This window comes from Anas acuta, chromosome 5 (assembly GCF_963932015.1).
Source record: "Anas acuta chromosome 5, bAnaAcu1.1, whole genome shotgun sequence".
Classification (NCBI taxonomy): Eukaryota; Metazoa; Chordata; class Aves; order Anseriformes; family Anatidae; genus Anas; species Anas acuta.
Window position 1 is genome coordinate 46,843,172 of NC_088983.1, and position 20,190 is coordinate 46,863,361.

The following is a 20,190-nucleotide window of genomic DNA, read 5'->3' on the forward strand; positions in this document are numbered from 1 at the left end:
TATTGGAGCTGGAGTTGAACATTGGGAGTAACACAACCCAGTTGACCTATGGAGCTGACCCTAAGTTAGCAGATAGTGAAATTTTGGGAGGAACATAGTAGGGATGTTGCCCACCTCTGATTTATGGGTATAAGCTTTAACTCTCTGCCTCTCTTAATGGGGTTGAAACTTGGAAATGTATGAAAATAATTCAGAACCTCAGAATTGGTAGGGTTTGGGAGAGAGGGGGGAGAAACAGTCTATGGGAAGAACAACTTTTTAAAACTTCGATTCAAAACTGTGGTAGGTTGATTCTAGATTATCATCGGTGATAACGCCTACGAAAATTCTCTTCTCTTCAGGGTTCCTGGACTTCCTCTTTGGCACATTTTATGGTGTTTATTTTTCCTTATTCCAAAGGACCTGGGCTCCTGTTGAAAAGTGATGGAGTAATCTCTGGCCGGCACCTGACATGTTGAGGGAGCACCCCCTAAAAGAGCTTGCCTGGGAGACAATTTGCGAAATTACGCAGTAACATGTTTGCAGTAGTATGCCTCTTTTTTTGTTGTTGTTGCTATTTTCCATTGTTAAATTTCTCTTGAAACAAGTAATTGAGAAATAGATTGAAGCTACTGAAGTGAGTTCTAGTCAATGCAGAGGGATTTAGATCTGGAATGAGCATCTTTGCAAGTAACCACTCTGCTACTTGTATTAAATGGGATGTGGGGGAGGTATTTGTACTTACTGGAGCTGTAGGGGGAAAAACAAACAAATATTCTGTGACTCTTAATAATGCAGTAGTCTTACTTGCTCACAGTGAGTCTGTGTGTATCCCAAATAACCATAAGCCAATGTTCTTGATAACATTATGTAATTTGATTTAAGATAGTGTGAAATCAAGTATTTTCAAATCTGCTTGTAAGTTCACTAATAATTCTAGCAGAAAAGATTCTTTTGTTTTTTAACCACTTAATCCTTGCATGGGCTCTCAGATGATTGTAAGTACTGATGCTGCAGTTGAAGTTAACTGTACCTTTTCTTCAATGATTTCTGGTTGATTCCTGTATCTTTAAACAGAAAGCTATGTAATCGAGGGGCAATTATGTATGCTTACAGCATCTGACAAAAGCAAAATAAGGTGGTTCTAAGTGAACAGCATGCAATAATTAAGGCAACAAGGAGAACCCTAAAAGCAATTACAATTTCTCTGTAGAGAGTATACCAGACTTACTCTTAATTTTTAAGCCAAACACTGAAAGTCTTCTAATGAGGAGAATCATAAGAGTTTTGCTGGATCCTTGGATTTATCTCTGTTATCTTGACCATTAAAGGGCTAAATTTGATGCTTCCCTATTCTATGTAGCTGTAGTAGGCATGCTGAATCCACTTGAACTTAAATAAATGCTTAATGCTGTCCTAGTAGAACAGTTCAGTTGGAAGGGACCTTCCAAGGTCATCTAGACGAACTGCCTGAGCACTTCAGGACTAATCAAAAGTTGAAACAGTAATGAAGGTATTGAGGGCCTTATACAAATACCTCAATCACTGACAGGTGAGGGGCTTCAAACGCTCTAGGAAGCCTGTTCCAGTATTTCACCACCCTCATGGTAAAGAAGTTTTTCCTAATGTCCAGGCTGAACTTCCACCAGTGCAGCTTTGTACTGTTCCTTCATGTTCACTGGTTATTAGGGAGAAGAGGTTGCCTCTTAGGCTTTTCTCCAAACTAGCCAACTCAAGTGTCCTCAGCCTCTCCTCACAGGACACACCTTACAGCCTATTACTAGATCAACTGCTCTCCTCTGGATACTTTCAGGGACCTTTTTATCCTTTTTATACTATGAAGCCCAGAACTGCACACAATCTTCAAGGTGGGGTTGCACCAATGCTAAATACAGAGGGAGAATCACCTCCTGACTGGCTGTTTATTCTGGGTTTAATGCATCCTAAAATGCCATTTGCCCTTTGGCTGCCAGGCACGCTGCTGGCTCACATTGAGCCTGTTGCTGACCAGCACCTCCAGATCCCTTCCTGCTGAGCTGCCCTGCAGCCGCTCGTCTCCCAGTCTCTACCCATGTTTGGCCTTACTCTGTCCCAGGTGCAGCACCTGGCAATTTCTTTTGTTGAATTATTTGCCACTGACAATTGCCCAGTACTCCCTTTGCAAGGCCTCTCTTCCTTCCAGGGAGTCAGCAGCACCTGCCAGTTTATTACCACCAGCAACCTTGCTGCAGACACGTTGCAGTCCTGCATCCAGATTGTTGACAAAAATGTCATGTCTGGCCCTAGAATTGAGCCCTGGGGAATACTGCTAGTGACCAGCTGCCAGCCAGTTATGGTCCGATTCACTACGACCCGTTGAGCTCTGCTGTCAAGCCATTTCAACACCCAGCATAGCATGAACCTATTTGTCTTGAAGTTGGACAATTTGTCCAGAAAGATGTCGTGAGGAACATCATCAAAGGCCTTATTAAAATTAAGAAAGATTACATCTGCTGCCTTCCCTCTCTACACCAAGAGGGTGACCTTATCATGGAAGGAAACCAAATTATTAAGGCAGTACCTCCCCTTCATGAACCCATGCTGATTCTGCCTGATGATAGCTTTGTTTTTTAAATGCCTTTTCATCAGCACCCAGGATAATTTTCTCCCTAGCTTTTCCAGGGACCGAGATTACACCAATAGGTCTGTTGTTTCCTGGGTCTTCTCTCATGCCCCTTTTGTAGATGGGAGTAACATTGGCTAGCTACCAGTCAGCGGGGACCTCCCCAGCCTCCTAAGACTTCTGGTAAATTGTTGAGAGGGGTCCAGCTATGACATCTACCAATAGCCCCAGCACTTAGGTGAATCCCATCAGGCCCCACAGACTTACTAATGTTGAGCTGATACGCTGTTCTTCACAATTTTGGTGGCCACAGATGGAGGGTTGCTTACTCTTCCCCCAGTCATGGTCCTCTAACTCTGAGGGCTTGGCAGCCCAAGATTTAGGTTGGAAAAGACCTCTAAGCTCATCTGGTCCAGCCTTTAACCTAGCACTGCCATGTCTAGCATTAAACCATGTCACCGAGCTCTACATCTACATGTTTTCTGAAAACCTCCAGGGATATTGACTCATCTACTTCCCTGGGCAGCCCGTTCCAGTACTTCACAATCCTTTCAATGAAGAAATTTTTCCTAATATCTGATGATCCGTCATTGCCATGAAAAACTGAGGCAAAAAATGTTGTTTTTTTTTTTTTTTCATAGTTACTTGTTAGGGGACTGTCTGCCTCTTAGTTTGAGTAAGAATTAAATGTTTCTGTTTCAGTCATTGTAGGTTGTCATAAGAGTTGGTATGACAAAGGCACGGTTTGATTGTTGTCTATAAACTCTCACCTTCTGCATATCAAATGGCAGTTTGCAGAAGTGTTCTTGCTCAAATTCACCTATGTTCTTTGTTGGTAACCAAATGTCCACCTACCTGATGATGTTACTAATTTTCAGCAGTAAATAACACTAACTAAATCCTTCACACTTGGAAGATGGTTACTAAAGGAGCAAAAAATGGTTGTTTTCTCTCTGAGTACTGCTTAAAACTATGCCGTTTACAGCTGTAGGGAAAACTCTTTCTTACTGATATCTGGTATCTCTTTCAATGCACTTTCTCAAATTCTGCATTCATACAAGAATAGCTGATGCTTTATCAGAGGTTAAGTGTTGCCATGTAAAAGCCTTGTTTTAAAGGGGAGAATGGAGCAAATGCATGTAGTGACCTTAACGAGAGCAAAAGGAAAGCAGGAGTTTATTGGATTTAAGACTGAAATATTCTTTTCTGATAGCATACCTGTCTCAGGAGCAGCTGCTTGCAAGGTGTCTTAAAGAAACAAAACTAATATGGAGTATTTTTATAAAGAAAAGTTAAATTGCTCATGCTGATGTTAACCTTCTGTGATGTTTCTTTACTTGGGCACACGGCCTTTCAAGCATCTGCATAAGGAACTTTATTGTCCCTTTTTTCCCAAGTTTGTGGAGGGAGGTATGGTAAAATAGTAAGTCCTGCTCTGAAATTAGCTCCAACTTTTTTGGCGTGTGCTGCCTGCATGTTAAATGATTATAATTCCTACACCCGTAGAGGTGTTCTCTTCAGTGACAGAGGTGGTACACTAGTGTGTTTATACTTTGCCTGTTTTATCTTCTGCCAGATCTAGTAATTGCTGAACAGGTTGCTCAGAATCTGAGGATTGGGATGTAGGTCAGAAGCAGAGTAGCAAGAACAAATTTATTAAAAGTTAACCTTTTTTATTTAATGCAGATAAGTGTTCTTTTCATGTAAGCAAAAATCCTGGAGCTGGCTAATTTTGAGTGTTAAAATATACCCAGTAAATATATATCAGTCACCTTTAATCAAGTCTGATTTTGAAGCTTTGTGATGATCTTTCAGTATCTACTGTTGTGTTGTTCAAGTTCTAGAAAACTTCTGTGTGTGCAGGTCCCTTTGGGGTTAGAAGCTATGAAGTACTACTATGAAGTATTTATACTGCTTAAATACATGTGTAAGCTTAATGTTTTGTATATGTTCTTCTTATCCAGACCAGCATGTTTTGGAAATTTGATCTCCATTCGTCATCCCACATAGATACACTTCTAGAGAGAGAAGATGTAACACTGAAGGAATTGATGGATGAAGAGGACGTCCTGCAAGAGTGCAAGGCTCAGAATCGCAAACTTATAGAGTTTCTGTTGAAGTCAGAATGTTTGGAAGACTTAGTTTCCTTTATTATCGAAGAACCGCCTCAAGACATGGATGAAAAAATTCGATACAAGTAAGAACTTTTTTGGGATGGGTGGGGACTTAGGAAGGTAGAAAGAGGGGTGTTAATTTGATAATGTTTTGAATTCCTGCATGCTGCTCTTTAGTATAGTACTGTTAACTTCTGAGTAAGCTTGTTTTGAACTTATAGAACTCTTTAATTAAATCATTCTAATGTTTGCATATTTTTTGATTGGAAAACTCTTATCCAGAAATGCCTCCAAAACCAGTTGCTGCCTAGAGAAAAAGTACAGAAATCAGAACTTGTATGAAGAGTCTTTTTGTTATCTTTTTTTTTTTTCATGTAAAAATAATTATATGTAGATGATAATTTTCATGGAGAAATAGTTGAGTGAAACCCCCTATCTGGGTACTATAGCTAGGTGCTTAGCCTTATTTTGTTGACGATTAGTAAGCTGTTTTGAAGATGCATTTTATAGCACTGTAGCACACCTTGTAAGAATATACTTACCACCGGATTGCTGGTGTTTTCCTTTGCAGAGCTAGAAGTGTAAAAATTGGGTACAGATATGGTTCTTGCTAGATTGCTGAGAAGTTTCAAACTCACAGTTAATCTAAGAGATTGTATACAAGCACTTCTACCACTTTTGGCCTCTTTTACAGTCATCTGTGCAGCAAGCTGCTTTTTCTTATGATAATATGTAAAAAGAAAAATAGAGTACCTTCTTAGCTGCTGCACTTCTCTGTTTTTGGTAAAGCAAACATTCACTGAATGTTTTTAGCTGAGTTTTAAGTGAAAGACACTGCTATTTTAAAGCCTTAAATTGCTGATGCTGTCGTAATTACCTCTAGCGTGAGTGGGTGATAGTACTGCTCCATGACACAGGGCCAGAGGTACAATTCAGAACACTCAGTAATTAAGAGGCCATCAAAACCAGTAAGTTCCTGTATCTGGCAATACTAACTAGTTTTGCAGGCTTTGTTTGACTTTGGCTAGCTCAGTGAGTCTCTACACAATTGCAACAGGTATAGAAGTATTAATCCTGAAGAGATTGATTTTAACTTTTTTAATGTAAGCCTTGTTATTGGAAAGGGGCAAACACTGGGGATGGAGCAATATTAATCTGGTATTATCAACCTGCTTAATTTCTTGGTAGCTAACTTTTTCCTCTTCCAAAAAAAGTTTTCTGAAATGAGAGGTCAATACTTGAACAGCTGGCTTTAACAGTGGATTTTAAAATAAAAGCCTGACCTTTCTTTTCCCGACGTCCCCCGTGCTGTCCTATTTCAACTGAAGAATGTAGTAGTCCATTTCCTAAATGAAAGAATGCAGCTTGTAGCCTGAATGTATAGTTGTTACCTTGCTTTTTTATTAGTGCAGAGGTATTCTTGAAAAATTGGTCAGAAACCCTACCAGGTTCTGATTTAAAAGCTGAAGGTGTACCTTCTTTGAAGTATGAGTGAATGGAGACACACATATGTACACTTCTCTTCCTTTTCCCCAGATATCCAAACATATCCTGTGAGCTGCTTACTTCAGATGTCTCACAGATCAACGATAGGCTGGGAGAAGAAGAATCCTTACTTATGAAACTGTACAGCTTCCTCTTAAATGAATCTCCTCTAAACCCTTTACTTGCCAGTTTCTTCAGCAAGGTGCTAAGTATTCTTATAAGCAGAAAACCAGAACAGGTAAGTATTTAAAAACTCTCCACTTTAACAGTTTGAGATTTGCCTGAGCTATTTGTGCAACAGTAACTGCCTGTGTGCCAGTGCTTACCTTTTGTCTTAGCTTAGCTTAGTATTTGCATGGTGGTGTCTTCATTAAATTATTGTTAGAGGTGAAGATTAATGAATTGAGTCAGTGGGAGTGGGTCTGATCCTTTGTGGAAGACTGTCATAAAAAAAAAAAAAAGTGAGACATTTGGAATCCTCATCCAGAAATGCAGTGCTCCTCTGTGTTTGTGTGACCCTGCAAACAGCTGGCATGGCTGACTCTGGTACCTGAGCAAATCATTTGTGACCCTGTTCTGTGTTTTTCATTTTGAAAGTATATTATGTTAAGGCTTTACTATGTCTGCTTCAATCCCTGAGCCAGGAGTTGTGGGAATTCATACAAAAAAGGAAAAATGACTGTAGATTTTTAAGAAGTTTATGGTCAGCAGCCTGGACTGGCAAGAAGGCCCAAGACATACTCCACGTAGACAGATCTGTATTGTGCCACTTTAGCTGCTATGCACTGTTTTACCTTGCCTTGCACTGCTAAGTGGCAGAAGTATTTACAAAGTTCTCATTCATTTTCTCATTTTAGTAACTGAAAGAAACTGAAATGTACATGGTGTAGTTTACCATGTAAAATACAGGTAAACTATTGTAAGCTTCTTTATTGTTAATTTCTAGATTGTGGATTTTTTAAAGAAGAAACATGATTTTGTAGACCTCGTTATTAAGCACATAGGGACCTCTGCTATCATGGACTTGTTGCTCAGGCTACTGACTTGCATAGAACCTCCACAGCCCAGGCAAGAAGTGTTAAATGTGAGTAAAACTTCTCAGATACTTGTGAACTGTCGAAAAGATGTTTTGTAACCTGTTTAGACAATTTGTACCATCGTTCACCTCTGCCACCCCAGAAGGTGTTTTGGGAAGTTTTCTCTCAAAAGTAAATAAATCTGTTTTTTTAACAGTTCTTCAGAAATGCTAATTTTGTTTTTATCCTTTTTTTTTTCCTGATGTAATGTTAGTCCTTGTTTAGAAATATCAACAGTATGATTAATGGCAGCTTTCAAACTACTTCTTGTAAATCCTTTAACTCATTTAATTCATTCATTTGGTTAACATTCCTGCTGATGTCTATGCTTTTACAGTGGCTAAATGAGGAGAAAATTATCCAGCGGCTGGTGGAAATTGTACATCCATCTCAAGATGAAGATGTAAGTATTGGTCTGCTCTTTTGGATACATCTGTGCAGCAGGTTGCTGTAAAATAGTGTGTTAAAACTCTAAGTCGTACTGTTTTCTGCTTGCTTCTTTTTAATAACCTGATTTTGTTATTTAAGAGTGTGGAAGTCTGGGGTTGTGGAGAGCTGATTACTTCCCTCTCCCACCCTTCCTTAGGATCTGCACAGTTTATCAGGTAATCCGAGTCCAGTGCAGACTAGGTATTGTTTGGAGATTCAGCTGTAATGCTTTTTTGCCTTTTTAATAGTGAAAATCAATTGTCTCATGACTTGAGGGTTTTTTTTGTCTTGCTAAGATTTAGATATGGCATAAAGCTATTGTCTAAAATGTCTCCTGTTAGGAGACTCTAGTCCAAGCTTCTTTAATGCAGCTTTTTAATGAAGAATTCTAGTCCAGCATGTTATTAATCTATGCTTTATTTTTCTGTTCCAGAGACATTCAAATGCATCACAGTCACTCTGTGAAATTATTCGTCTAAGCAGAGACCAGATGTTACAAATACAAAACAGTTCAGAACCAGATCCACTGCTTGCAAGTCTAGAGAAGTAAGTTAGTTTGAATTTCTGACCTTTTCTCAGTTCATCAGAGCACTATTATTTAACTTCTGACCTTTAAAACTCTTTAGAGTTGCAAGCTTCCTTTTGCTGATGACTTCTCTTGGCTAACTGTTATCTGTGCAATTTGAAGTAGCTCAGCAAGTAAGTGGAGCCCACCTGGATGACTTTTTTGTTGGCTTCACTTAAGATTTCCTCATTCTAGTATCTTGGTTCTGCCTGAGAAATGATAAAATATTTCTTGCACTGTCAAAGTTAGTTATCACAGGTGTAAACGTGAAGGTTAGCTTGATACTGTGCAGAATACACATAAGGGACGTAGGCTTTGATCTCTTGTTTAAGTGAAGTTTGTTTCTACCAGAGATTTTTCTGTGTCACCTTCTTTGTTTTGCAGGTTCTAGGTTTAGGTTTACATGGCTGTATGATGTGCTGAGTCTTTTGATCTGAGAAAACTGACAACCAAAAGTACAAAAAGGGATAGTTTTTTTTTTTTTAAACAAAACAAAAAATAGATCAAGAGAGGGAGTAGGGAAATATGATTGGGGTAGTGATGTCATAGGGGAATGATTGTCCTAGCAGCACCTGGTGGCTTGAAATAACAGACTTTATTTCATTATCCTGTTCTCTAATTTCACATGGGCAAACAGTAGCTAATTCTCTTAACAGCTGTATTCTAAAGTGTTATGTCTGATGCCAATACTTTTTTTTCAGGCGAGAAATCATAGAGCAGCTGCTGTCAAATATTTTTCATAAAGAAAAAAATGAATCTGCAATAGTCAGTGCAATCCAAATATTACTGACCTTACTTGAGACAAGACGACAGACGTAAGTGTGTTTATTGCTTGTACTTATGGCTGCTTAACTTAACTAAGCTGTTGCTCAACAATAGTAAGTGAAGTGCCTTCCATGAAGTTATGACTGAACCATTTTAGTGGCCTTTTACAGGTGAAGTAGTAAAAGAGCAAACTGTGTGATTGTTGTTACCAGCAGTGTTACTGCACTTCCCCTGGATGACTGGTCTTTCCACGGTGTTTTCCAGAACCTAGTTTAATTGCCACATGTCAGATAAGACTGATTTCATTTCATCATTTTTTTCCTGGACACAAGGAATAGAGTGCCTGTGTACAGTGTAGTGACTGGATATTCACTTTTTTAAAGTTTGGGATCTTCTTATAAGTTTGAGAAACTAGTGAACAGAGGCTTGATAGATGAGTGAAGCTCTTTCTCTGCCACAAAAGAAGGAATTGAACAGCCATAAAGTTTAATCTCATAGCTGAAAACCAAACTGGAGATTTCAAGCATGATAAACCTAAATATATTAGGCCTAGTGTTTGGAAGAATCTTGTTCTGTTGTTAGTTCACACTTGATTTATATTTGTAATCTCCTGGGTTTGCCCTCCTCTTAATTCTGTTTTCATGCTTTTAGAACTGTGACACTAAGAATCATAGCTTTAGAGTTGTTCTAGAACTAGTTTGGATATTAATACTAGACCTTGCTTCTGTGTTTTAGATTTGAAGGCCATATAGAGATCTGTCCTCCAGGCATGAGCAATTCAACATATTCTGTCAATAAAAGTGTTTTAGAAGCCATAAAATCACGACTTTCATCCTTCCATGAACTCCTACTTGAGCCTCCAAAAGTAAGTGAAACCTTTTGTTGCCAAATGAAATGAAGCAAGACTCATTGTGTGCACAGTTCCTCTGGACTTGCCCAGAACCCAGAGTAGATCAGCTGTCTACTGCATGTACCATGCACTCCAGGCATGCTGAATTCTTCACGTTTTTTTAACTGACTTTTTTATGGTAATCAACTTATTCATGTCATGTTGTTGCAAAAGATAAATACGACATGTTGAATGAATAGGGATTTCACCTATAATGCATTTATTTTTTTCAACGAAGTTGTTACTAGCAGAATTTCAGCTGAAGCATAGTTCAGTTCAGGGTGCCCTAATGTGTAGGAGTAAAGGACCTGAGGGTCAGAGTGAAAATGATCAGAAGCTTAAAGTTCAGATAAGAGACAGGTTTGGTGGTGGTGGAAACAAGGTAGTGGTAAAGGCTGTTTTAGCCTAGAAAAGATGAGTCCTCAAGCTTTTAAGCGCAGAAGAGATGAAAAATGCAAATAATCCTTTCTTGCAACAAGATGTACGTTAAAAGTAAGGTCATAAGATACTTAGTGTTCTCTGGTGATTGGAGTACTGAGCATTTGAATAAATCATCTAGTGAAGTTATTGACTGCTTTTTTAAGCACTAGTTAAATGAGCATCTTATCCATGTTCTTAAATTTTGCCTTAGGTAAGTGAACTGGCAGGTTGTCTGCCACTTTTGACACAAGGGTGGCACTGGTTAGGTACTGGATGCCAAAATGACATCCAGTATTGTGGAAGATAGTACATTTCTAGGTGGTCTCCTTGTCCAAAAGTGTTTGTGCTTTAATATAGGAAGAAAGATGTTTACATAATGTCTTTCCCTTGCTCCTTGCATATTTGTTGGTAGATTTTTAGCTCTTAAAGTAGTCAACACCAGATTTTCTGACTGGCTGATACTTAGGTGATAATAGGTCTCATCTGGCAGCCAGCTAAAATTTTGATGTAAAAAACATGGTGCTTATTTTAATACAAGGACCTATTAGTGCATGGGAAGAGATTCTTGCTGTTGGAAGTAACTCCTTCAGAGACTACAGGTGGAGCTTTGGTGTGTTCTTCTAATGTTACACACAACTAAAGAAGTTTCTTTGAAATTGCTTTCAAGTATATGAAGCAATATGAAGTCAGAGCTGTTGAGGCATTAACACATTTAGAGACTGTCTACCTAGTTGTTCTGCAAGTACTGTGGTAATGTAAACTGTAGCTGTGTACCTGGATTAACCACTGAGAAGTGTAAGTATTTCTTAATCCTTTTTCATGTTGGATGGAATTCATCTACTTTGAACTCTTACAGCTACCGATCAGTTTTTAGTGCCATTGGTTCCATGTGGCTGTCTTTCGTTGCCCCCTGTCTGTAGAATTAAAATAAACCATGGTGTTCAGAACTAAGTTGCTTTTTCAGTTTTTGCAAGATCTTGTTCAAAGACTGGTTGTGTACACTTTTAAAGAACTATTCTCTTATTCTCTCATTGTGCATAGCAACAAGTTTTTTTGACAAAAATTATCTTTTTTTTTTTTTAGAAAAGTGTCATGAAGACAACCTGGGGTGTATTGGATCCACCTGTGGGGAACACACGTTTAAATGTGATTAGATTAATATCTAGCCTTTTACAGACAAATATGAGCAGTGTGAATCAGGAACTTATAGAGCTTAACAGCATAGGAGTTATACTGGTAAGAACTTTCTGCTGCCTTATCTTTGTGAAATGCTAATAAGATCTTATCTCTGTCAATGCAGATAATTTGTAATATATTTCCAACATAACTTTTCAGACTGTTTGTGTTCTGACTTCTAGTGCATTGTTTGAGAACTCCAGATACCTAATTTTACTGTTAAATTCATATGTCTGAAGCCAGTGTTTTCCTCTTATTGATTCAATTTTCTGCACCTTATACACGATTTTCTTGGAGTGGTTTTCTTAAGTCATCTGTCTGCACAACTTTTCAGCTATGTTCAATGCTTCCCTACCTTTTTATCCTTTTCCTAAGATGTTCCCTCAAAACCTCTTTCTGTCTCTTAATATGTAGAACACTAAATGGTATCTTAGCATTGCCCTATAAAGGGACAGTTTATCCTGGTAGCTTGTATGCTTAAAAACTGTTTGAAAGCAAACTGTTGCACAGCAAACTCCTAGCCTGACATTTACACTTTGAGTACTTCCTAACTCAGGCTTCAACTGTAGCAGACATTCTAAGGTTGACCAAAATCTTCAAATGTTTGCATCATTTGACAAATACCTAGCAAGACATGCTGGAATTTATACTGTAGTTTCCAAATACAGTATGTGAGCCTCTGCTTTTAAGCAGAGTTGCAAAACTAAAATAGCTTTTTTCAGCTCAAAATTTTGTCTCTCAACCTCAGTTCTGTCTTGTATAAGATGTTAAGTATTCTCAGACTGCATCTAGATTATCTGAGGTAGCTTTCTGTAATAGAAGAATAAAATTGGTAGATGACGTAAGGCATCTCATTAAGGTGAGGAGCACATTCCCAAAGGGTGTTGTAGATACTGAAAGTCTGTGGTGAATTCAAAAAAGAAACTTAAGGACTAAGAAGGTCATAAATAGTATTTCTCACTTGGGAACTTTAAGGGCTGCAGCTAGCAGAAAGAACTAAGAGGGGAGTATCATTCCAGCCTTGTCTTTATCTGGAAGTGCTTTATTGGTTACTCCCAGCATAAACCTATTTGGGTTACTCTCATCCCGTATGATAGTCCTTATGTTCTGATAATAGCAAGCATAAGTATTAAAATTTGTGTAGGTCACACTTTGTCATGTATGATGCTACTTACTGTAAAACTTAAGGAATTTGCTTGTGTTGCCATTTAGTTATGTTTGAAAGGACCCTGCTTTGAGTGAACCCTGTTGAATTTGTTTTTCAGGACATGTTCTTTAAGTATACGTGGAATAACTTTTTGCATACTCAAGTAGAAATCTGTATTGCATTGATTCTTGCAAGTCCTCTTGAAAGCACAGAAAATGGCACAATTACAGATCAGGATTCCACTGGGGACAATCTTTTACTGAAACATGTAAGTTTTGTTTTCGGGAGGAGTTCGCTGAATGTTCCTCTCACCAAGGTATAGTAGCAGTTATTCTTTCATAAAGTAAGCTTGGGCTATATTTTATGTAGAATGAAGAATAAAACTCTTTTGTGTTTTCTTAACGTGTCAGTTCAGGCTGTTAAACCCAGAAGTGCAATGGAATGGATTTTTGCTGCTGTCAAAGTGAGCAAGTATGCAAGGTTGCAAGTACTTCCTCTTGTTAAGAATTAAAATTGCTATTTTGGTAGTTGTACACTCATAAAATACAGCAGCTGCATTCAAAAGGAAGTTGATGTAGTTGATGATTCAGAAAGAATTGATATAGGTTCAACCTTCAGGTTTCTGTTTGGGATCTGTCAACTGCTTCTGAACGTTGAACCATTTAATGAAAGCATCTATCCTAAACCTGAAATCAATTGTCTTATAAGTCATCAGGATTTGTTAAAATCAACCCTGCAATGCATAGTAGTGTTCTACATAAGTTTACAGCTGTTAAGTATACTTTGTGTTTTTTCATAGCTCTTCCATAAGTGCCAATTAATAGAACGAATACTTGAAGCATGGGAGATGAATGAGAAGAAACAGTGAGTAACTAGCTCTTTCATTTCCTGCAGTTGTCTCTATACAATTTGAGTTGTGATATGTATAATCAATTCAGAACTGAGCTGACCAAGAAATACTGACCAATAAATATTCTTGTGTTTGTCTTGCTTCATCTTAAGAATCTCTTCTCTGAAATATCCAGTATATGAAATACTTACCACAGTACTGTTAGTAGTATTTGGAAGTACATTTTGCTTGGTAATAAATGGAATAATTAAGTTCTAAACACTTACGTTAATATTTGGATTAAAGCTTTCACACATACTGAGTCTTCCAGAGTTCTTCAGTTTCTCTTTTAGTAACGCCTGAAGTTCAGGCCATCTTTTTGGTATCACTTTAATACTTTTCCCTATCACCGTTTGAGAATACAATCAGGTCTGTAATTCTTGCAATGTATAAGGTTTTACAACTGTCTGTAGAGTTAATTCATCTTCAAGTACAGAAACATACCATAAAGTTTTGAGAATGGAGGAAAGAAGATAGTTTTCTCTAGTAAGCAATTGAGATTTTTTAATAAACACATCAAAGCAAATTGCATACTGGGGAGCAACACATTCAGGTAAAAGCCAGGACCTCAGCAGTGGAATTCCTCCTGAAAACGTGTAATTGTGAAAAGATGTTTCAAGCAGCCAACCCTGTCTGGAACTGTTCATATTGGGGGAAAAAAAATGTTAAGCCTTCACCTGAAGGGGTAAAGCATCTCTCTGAAGGTCTAGGAGCTAATTTTGTCTTCATCTTGACAGTGCTTTATATTTTTTCCACGTGCACAAATGTGAAAGCAGAAATAATTTGTTCAGATACTGTGTACTTCCTTGATAGTTATATGCCTGTCGGTCTTCTAGATTGGCTCAGTGTAATCTAGACATCTGTACCTTAAATTCTCGAGTATTTTTGTGAAACTCTAGTTCTAGAATACTGCTCTTACATTTAAGAACTGGTAGGTTATAGGTCTTTCTTGTTTATCTTCCTGACCCTGGTAGAATGTTTTATAACAAAATATAGTAGCACAGTTGCTCAGAGTACAGGCATTTAAGTTCTTTTTCTATCTTGCAGGGCTGAAGGAGGAAGACGGCATGGTTATATGGGTCATCTGACAAGGATAGCAAACTGTATCGTGCACAGTACAGATAAGGGGCCTAACAGTACGCTAGTCCAACAGCTTATTAAAGGTAATGTTAATACTCTTAAGCTTCTCGTTGTGTCTTCCATGATCAAATTTTTAGGAAATTATACAACTTTAAAAATGAAAAGCAGTTTCTGGATAGAAAAAGAATATTTTGACATATTCTGCTTAAAATCAGTTGTCCTTAAACATGTTTGTATTTTTTAAACTTTACTGAATTGTATCAGAGCTTTGAAATAAATGTAAAGAGATGCTGAACTGCTTAGTTCAGACTTTACAAGATGAACTAATGTCTTTAGGAGTGCGTGTACATTCTTTACGTTATTTCTGATTGCTTTGTTGTTTTTTAAGAGCACAAGAGAAGAACAACATTTAAAAATTAAGTGATGCTTTGCTGTTGATTGTATTACATAGCTTTTTTGTTTCCTACTATAGAGCTTCCAGAGGAGGTCAGAGAGCGATGGGAGACATTCTGCACAAGCTCTTTAGGAGAAACTAATAAAAGGAATACAGTGGACCTGGTAAGTGGTGCTGGATAAAGTTTGAAAATTGCTGTTGTTTGCTTGGGCCCCAATTTTTTGTCAGCAGCACAGGCAGTCTTGCCAAGTACTTTCAAAGTACAAATCCAAGAGGACAGGTATTGAGATAGTGTCAAGTACATCTAGTTGCTGAGCTATGGGACTTCCATTCTTTAGTTTCCTTTTTAACTAAAGCCACATCATTAATGTTTCGTATGAGAATTTTGCTGTAGTTCAGTTCATACAGTTCATCCCAGGCAATCACCACAAAGAAAGATATTCTTAGAGCTTCAAGTTAGCTTGAAAGCTGCTGTCTCCTCTAAGAGTACGGACAAAAACATAAGGAATTGATTTAATGGTAAAGTGCTACCTGCATTCCACTGTGTGTTACGCTGCATACTTTTGTTTTGTATCTGTCTTAATGTTTCTTCTGCATGCAACAATAGTGATTACATGTTTGTTAAGAACTAAATTTAAAGTGCGAAGAGGTTTTATGTAGTCATCTTGAACGTACAGTTTAAGAGTAATCACCATATCTTAGTTTGAACTTTTAAAAGCTTATTTTTAGCTGCAGTGATCATCACAAGATAGTGGAATTCAGGATCCTGAGGGTTGGGAGGAAGGTGAAAAGTTTAGTAGTACTTAAGGACTAGGTAGGAGAATATGTATCCTTTAAGCCTAAAAACATTGTACAAGACAAATTATCCATGGTTGCCTTAAGAACCACTGTGTAGTTCCTTTCTCTTAAGGAAAATCCCCCTTAGGGATATTCTCAGGAAACTAAACCAAAAATACTATACACTAAATTTAATTATTTGCATAAAGTGCCTGTGCTGCTTTGGTAGTACAACATGTTAGAAAATGACTAGTAAGAACAGTGAGGAGCTTGTTTTCTCGCCTAAAGTTGCTGAAATTTGCAGAAGTCATTTTTACACCCCTTCCCTGGCATAATTATGCAGTTTATTCATTAGGGTGGTGTAATGCTATTTTTTTCTTTAAGGTTTATGCTTAAACTACAGCATCTGTCAGAAAACAAGAAAAATAACTCGTGTTTTGGACCTTATGTCCTGTTGGTTCCCAAAGAGAGTTTGAGGAAGAAGCTGGAGTCCTGAGCGTGTTACTGTTACAACAGCAATGGCAGGACTTCTACTGCAGATTAGATAGTTAATAAGAAGCAGCTACAACTATATAAAAACATTTTATTTGGTTCCCTACCCAAAGGTGCAATTGTAGAAGGAGTAATTATATAACGTTCTCAGACAGCATGCCTGGGGGGGTGTCCAGGGCAGCTCAAGCTGTATAGAATACCATGTAATTACACTGAAATGTACAGATTTTATGAGAATATTTTTGCAAATACACTGAGCGATAACCTTCAGCAGACTTGGTCTGTCATTTGGTACAATGGTTCTTCTCCAGGCAGAATAAGCCCAGAGGTCATTTGGTGCATTACTGTTCTTCCCACTTACTGACAACCCTAGTGTTAAATTTACTCTGGCATGTTTTCTTCAGAAATTCACTAATTCACTGATAAAATTCACTAATAAGTCAGGGCACTTCTATACAGCAAATGGTATTGCAGGGCTGTATAAAATAAAACATGCCAAATTGTGTGGCTTTTAAATAAGTGTTATACTAACAAAGGAAAAGGCATAAAAGTACAGTATACCTCAGGAAAACAAGTGTTCTTCATTTGTCTGTTGCATGTGTGTCCTTACTGTGGCATTGTACTAGGATATTTGTGGGAGCATAGAAAGGTGTCTGTCTTGTGTGAAGCCTTGCATTTTCTCTGTTTAACTCATCCTTTTGTGTTGCCTGGTCTCTTGTTCAAAAACAAAATTTTTAAAAAAGAAAAAGTTCACTTGATAATTTGAATCACGGAGTTCTAGAGGTGTAAGAATAATGCAGTATAGCATTGTCCAGAGTAAATTGTCATCTATGGATTTGCTTTATACCAGTGGTCTTCCACACAATATGTCTAAGGGGTCAGCTGTAACTACTGTTACTTTACCTAGTTGCTGTTCCAATTAAAATTACTTCTGGTGTGCTGTTCTGATAGAAAATAACTTCTTCCAAGAACATGCTCAGCCACACTGCTACCTAAGGAACAAACTATTCCCAATGGTTCTATGTCAGATCACCAAAATTATCTATTTTTAATGGTAATATAAAACATCTGTTATGGCAACAATTCCAGGTTCGCTTCTGCAAATCAATACTGATGAAATTCTGAAGGTGCCTTCTTGATAAACTTTTTTTTTTTTCAAATACTGCAGATATCTACATTTTCCTTTAAATTTTCTATGTTCTCTATTTTGGAAAGGAAGATCTGTGTATAATCCATCATTTTGGTGACTACCAATATACTTGTTCAATGTGACTTGTGGTAAAAAGAGAAGATGCAAATATTTTAAATAACTGTCCGTTGTAGGACTGGATTTTTATATGTTTAATCATTCTGAAGTACATAAAAGCTTTGGCTTTTTGTGTCGAACACACACAGGTTAATGCTACTGAAATATTTTAGGGATTCTTCTATGTGGTATAGCAGTTGAGAAAACTGCAAATAACTCAGTTTCTTGTTTAGATACGAAACTGAAGATTCAGGAAGGCAGAACAAATGTATTTGAGTTTGTCACGTAATAAGCAAATGACTGAATTATTTTGTGTAGGTTACTACCTGCCACATTCATTCTTCCAGTGATGATGAAATTGACTTTAAAGAAACTGGCTTCTCACAGGATTCATCTTTGCAGCAGGTGAGTTGAAATCTTTTAACAGTGTAGTGTTCTTCTCTTAAAAAAAAAAAAAAATGAAAAAGTGTGTGTGTGTGTATATATATATATATATCTTTAGTGGAACTCATATTTTTATCACAACCAAATACAAATCTAGAAAGTTTAAACTAACTTAGATACATGTGCACGCACACAACTATTTTACCAAAATTGGAGGTGTGGCTTTTAACATAAGGCACAGCATCTCAGTGTGCTTTTTTTTTTTATTTGATCATGCTCTGCATGCAGAATTCTGCTCATTATGCCTAAGACACTTCATATGTTAGCTGTCTGGCTGAGCTGGGCATGGTTTGCAACTTTTCTTAGTAGATGCAGCAGTTTGATATGTGATGGCTTCTGTTTTCTCGAAAATACAAATTGCTTTGAAACCAAATGTGGGTTTATGTTTGGTCTTGATAATCAAAGCTTTAAAAATGTTGACCCTTACTTTGGGGAAAGGAGGAAGACTGGCTATTCATTGTTACATGTTTTTAGTTTATGGCAAAATATTACACCGTCTAGTAACAATATAAATAACTTTATATACCCATTGCTATGTGGCAACTGTACATAGCTAAATGTTCCTGAACTAAATTTCTAATCAACTCGATCACTTATTTGCAGTTCAGTATGTGATTTTGACAGCTCATTTGTGAGTGTTTCAAAGATAATTATTTATCGTTTGGTTTAACAAAAGAAATCTGAAAATGTGTAAGGAAGTTTCAGATCCACCAGTCTGAAAGCTTAAGGTAAAGCTATGTCCACCTTGAAGTTTTAATGCTTTCATAGTGTACTAATTGATACAGTGTTTAATATGGTGATGGTTTGGAGTATTTTTGGGATGAGTGATTAGAGAGAACATAATGAATATTATTATAGATTCCCCTATACAAAGCATATTACCTGACTGGGTTATTAACCGAAATCTTATTTATCTTTCAGCTCATACTAACAGCTGTGTAGTACCTAGTCTAAGTCTGACTTTGGTATTTCATGCATCTTTATAGTTTTCCTATAAGTACTTGCTTATCCAAGTTTGTTTTGGGAGTGGTGGCTCAAGTTTTCAGAATCTAATACATTTTTATCAAGTGCACTGATCTTGTGTATGTAAGGTGCACCTGAATACCAACATGATAGGTTGGATGCTGTCTGTAGCAGCTCTAGTGAGAAAGTAAGATCTTCAAATAACCCTGTGCTTTTCATGCAACCCCTTAATGATCCGGGTAGTTAATCTGCAAAAATTCAAATGGGCCTGTGCTGTTGTCTTTCAAGTTTTTCATCATTTTCTTAATCTATTTTTCAAAGCTAAGTGAAATATACTTTTTTAGAGTTGTCTTGTGAAGAAAGCAAGATACTAGACAAGACAAATCACTGATGGGAAATGCATTGAAATTACTTAAAGCATTCTCCAGCTGCACAAATTCATTCATAAAGGTAACTGGCTCTACAGCTAGACTGCTCTAAATGGGCCAGTATTTCAAGGAGGAGACAGGAGGTACCCATTAGGAAATAGGTAAAGGAGGAAAATACTAAGAAACCAATTTACTTTTTTTGGTCAAATTGTGTAAGTTTTGTCTGGTCAAATTAAGTTTTGTCTTTAAAAAATTGTTCTGTCACCCAGTCCTGGGAGGGAAGGTTTCTTGTGCCACTAGTATTTCATGTGCTGTCCTTCTGTGGCACTAGAAACTTTTCCTTAAGAAAACATTGTTCTGCTCTGCACCAGTTAGTACCACCTTGTCTCTTTGAAAATATATTAGACTCCAGGACAGAACTGTCCTTTTCTCAGACTAACATTTTGTAATTACATTTTATATACTGTCAGCCAATTTCTGTGTAGTGACTTTACACAGGTTTCATAATTCTGATGCCATGAACCTTGTGTCTTAATTTTCTGTTTATCCTGGTGACTGGTATTAGTGGCTGCACCTTGTGTAAGGAAGAACAAGTAAGTTTAGCTTTTCTTCACACAGTGGAAATTCACTGCCTTTCACTTACATGCACTTTTAACATCCAGAATAGTGAAAATACTTTACAGGAAGAAGAGTAACAAATATTTAAAAAAAGAAAAAAAAAAAAAAGTAATGGTTTTACTGGGACACAGTAAAACAGTAATTGGTGGTTTTCCTATACCAATTCTGATATACTGATTGTGTTGGTATGAAATCCTGAAGTCCCGAAAAGCCATCTCAGATATTACAATTTAAGATCAAAATATAAAGGAGTTCCTGCTTTGGCCTAGCTT

The 20,190-nt window shown here is 37.3% G+C and overlaps 1 protein-coding gene across 9 annotated transcripts in view; it reads left to right on the forward strand.

Annotated features, from left to right (window-relative positions):
• Positions 1–20,190, forward strand: part of PPP6R3 (protein phosphatase 6 regulatory subunit 3) — a 58,704-nt gene that overhangs the window by 20,433 nt on the left and 18,081 nt on the right. For 6 of the 9 annotated variants that reach the window (XM_068684544.1, XM_068684545.1, XM_068684552.1 and 3 more), the window contains 14 exons: positions 400–527; positions 4,546–4,778; positions 6,232–6,418; positions 7,127–7,264; positions 7,594–7,659; positions 8,119–8,231; positions 8,952–9,065; positions 9,751–9,880; positions 11,408–11,560; positions 12,766–12,915; positions 13,447–13,511; positions 14,584–14,699; positions 15,089–15,174; positions 17,844–17,930. In XM_068684544.1, coding sequence (XP_068540645.1) covers positions 516–527; positions 4,546–4,778; positions 6,232–6,418; positions 7,127–7,264; positions 7,594–7,659; positions 8,119–8,231; positions 8,952–9,065; positions 9,751–9,880; positions 11,408–11,560; positions 12,766–12,915; positions 13,447–13,511; positions 14,584–14,699; positions 15,089–15,174; positions 17,844–17,930 — 1,650 coding nt within the window. In that variant the 5' untranslated portion in view covers positions 400–515. Of the gene's footprint in view, positions 1–399; positions 528–4,545; positions 4,779–6,231; positions 6,419–7,126; positions 7,265–7,593; positions 7,660–8,118; positions 8,232–8,951; positions 9,066–9,750; positions 9,881–11,407; positions 11,561–12,765; positions 12,916–13,446; positions 13,512–14,583; positions 14,700–15,088; positions 15,175–17,843; positions 17,931–20,190 lie in introns of those variants that run through there. The other 3 variants (XM_068684548.1, XM_068684547.1, XM_068684549.1) reach the window with 1 other exon arrangement.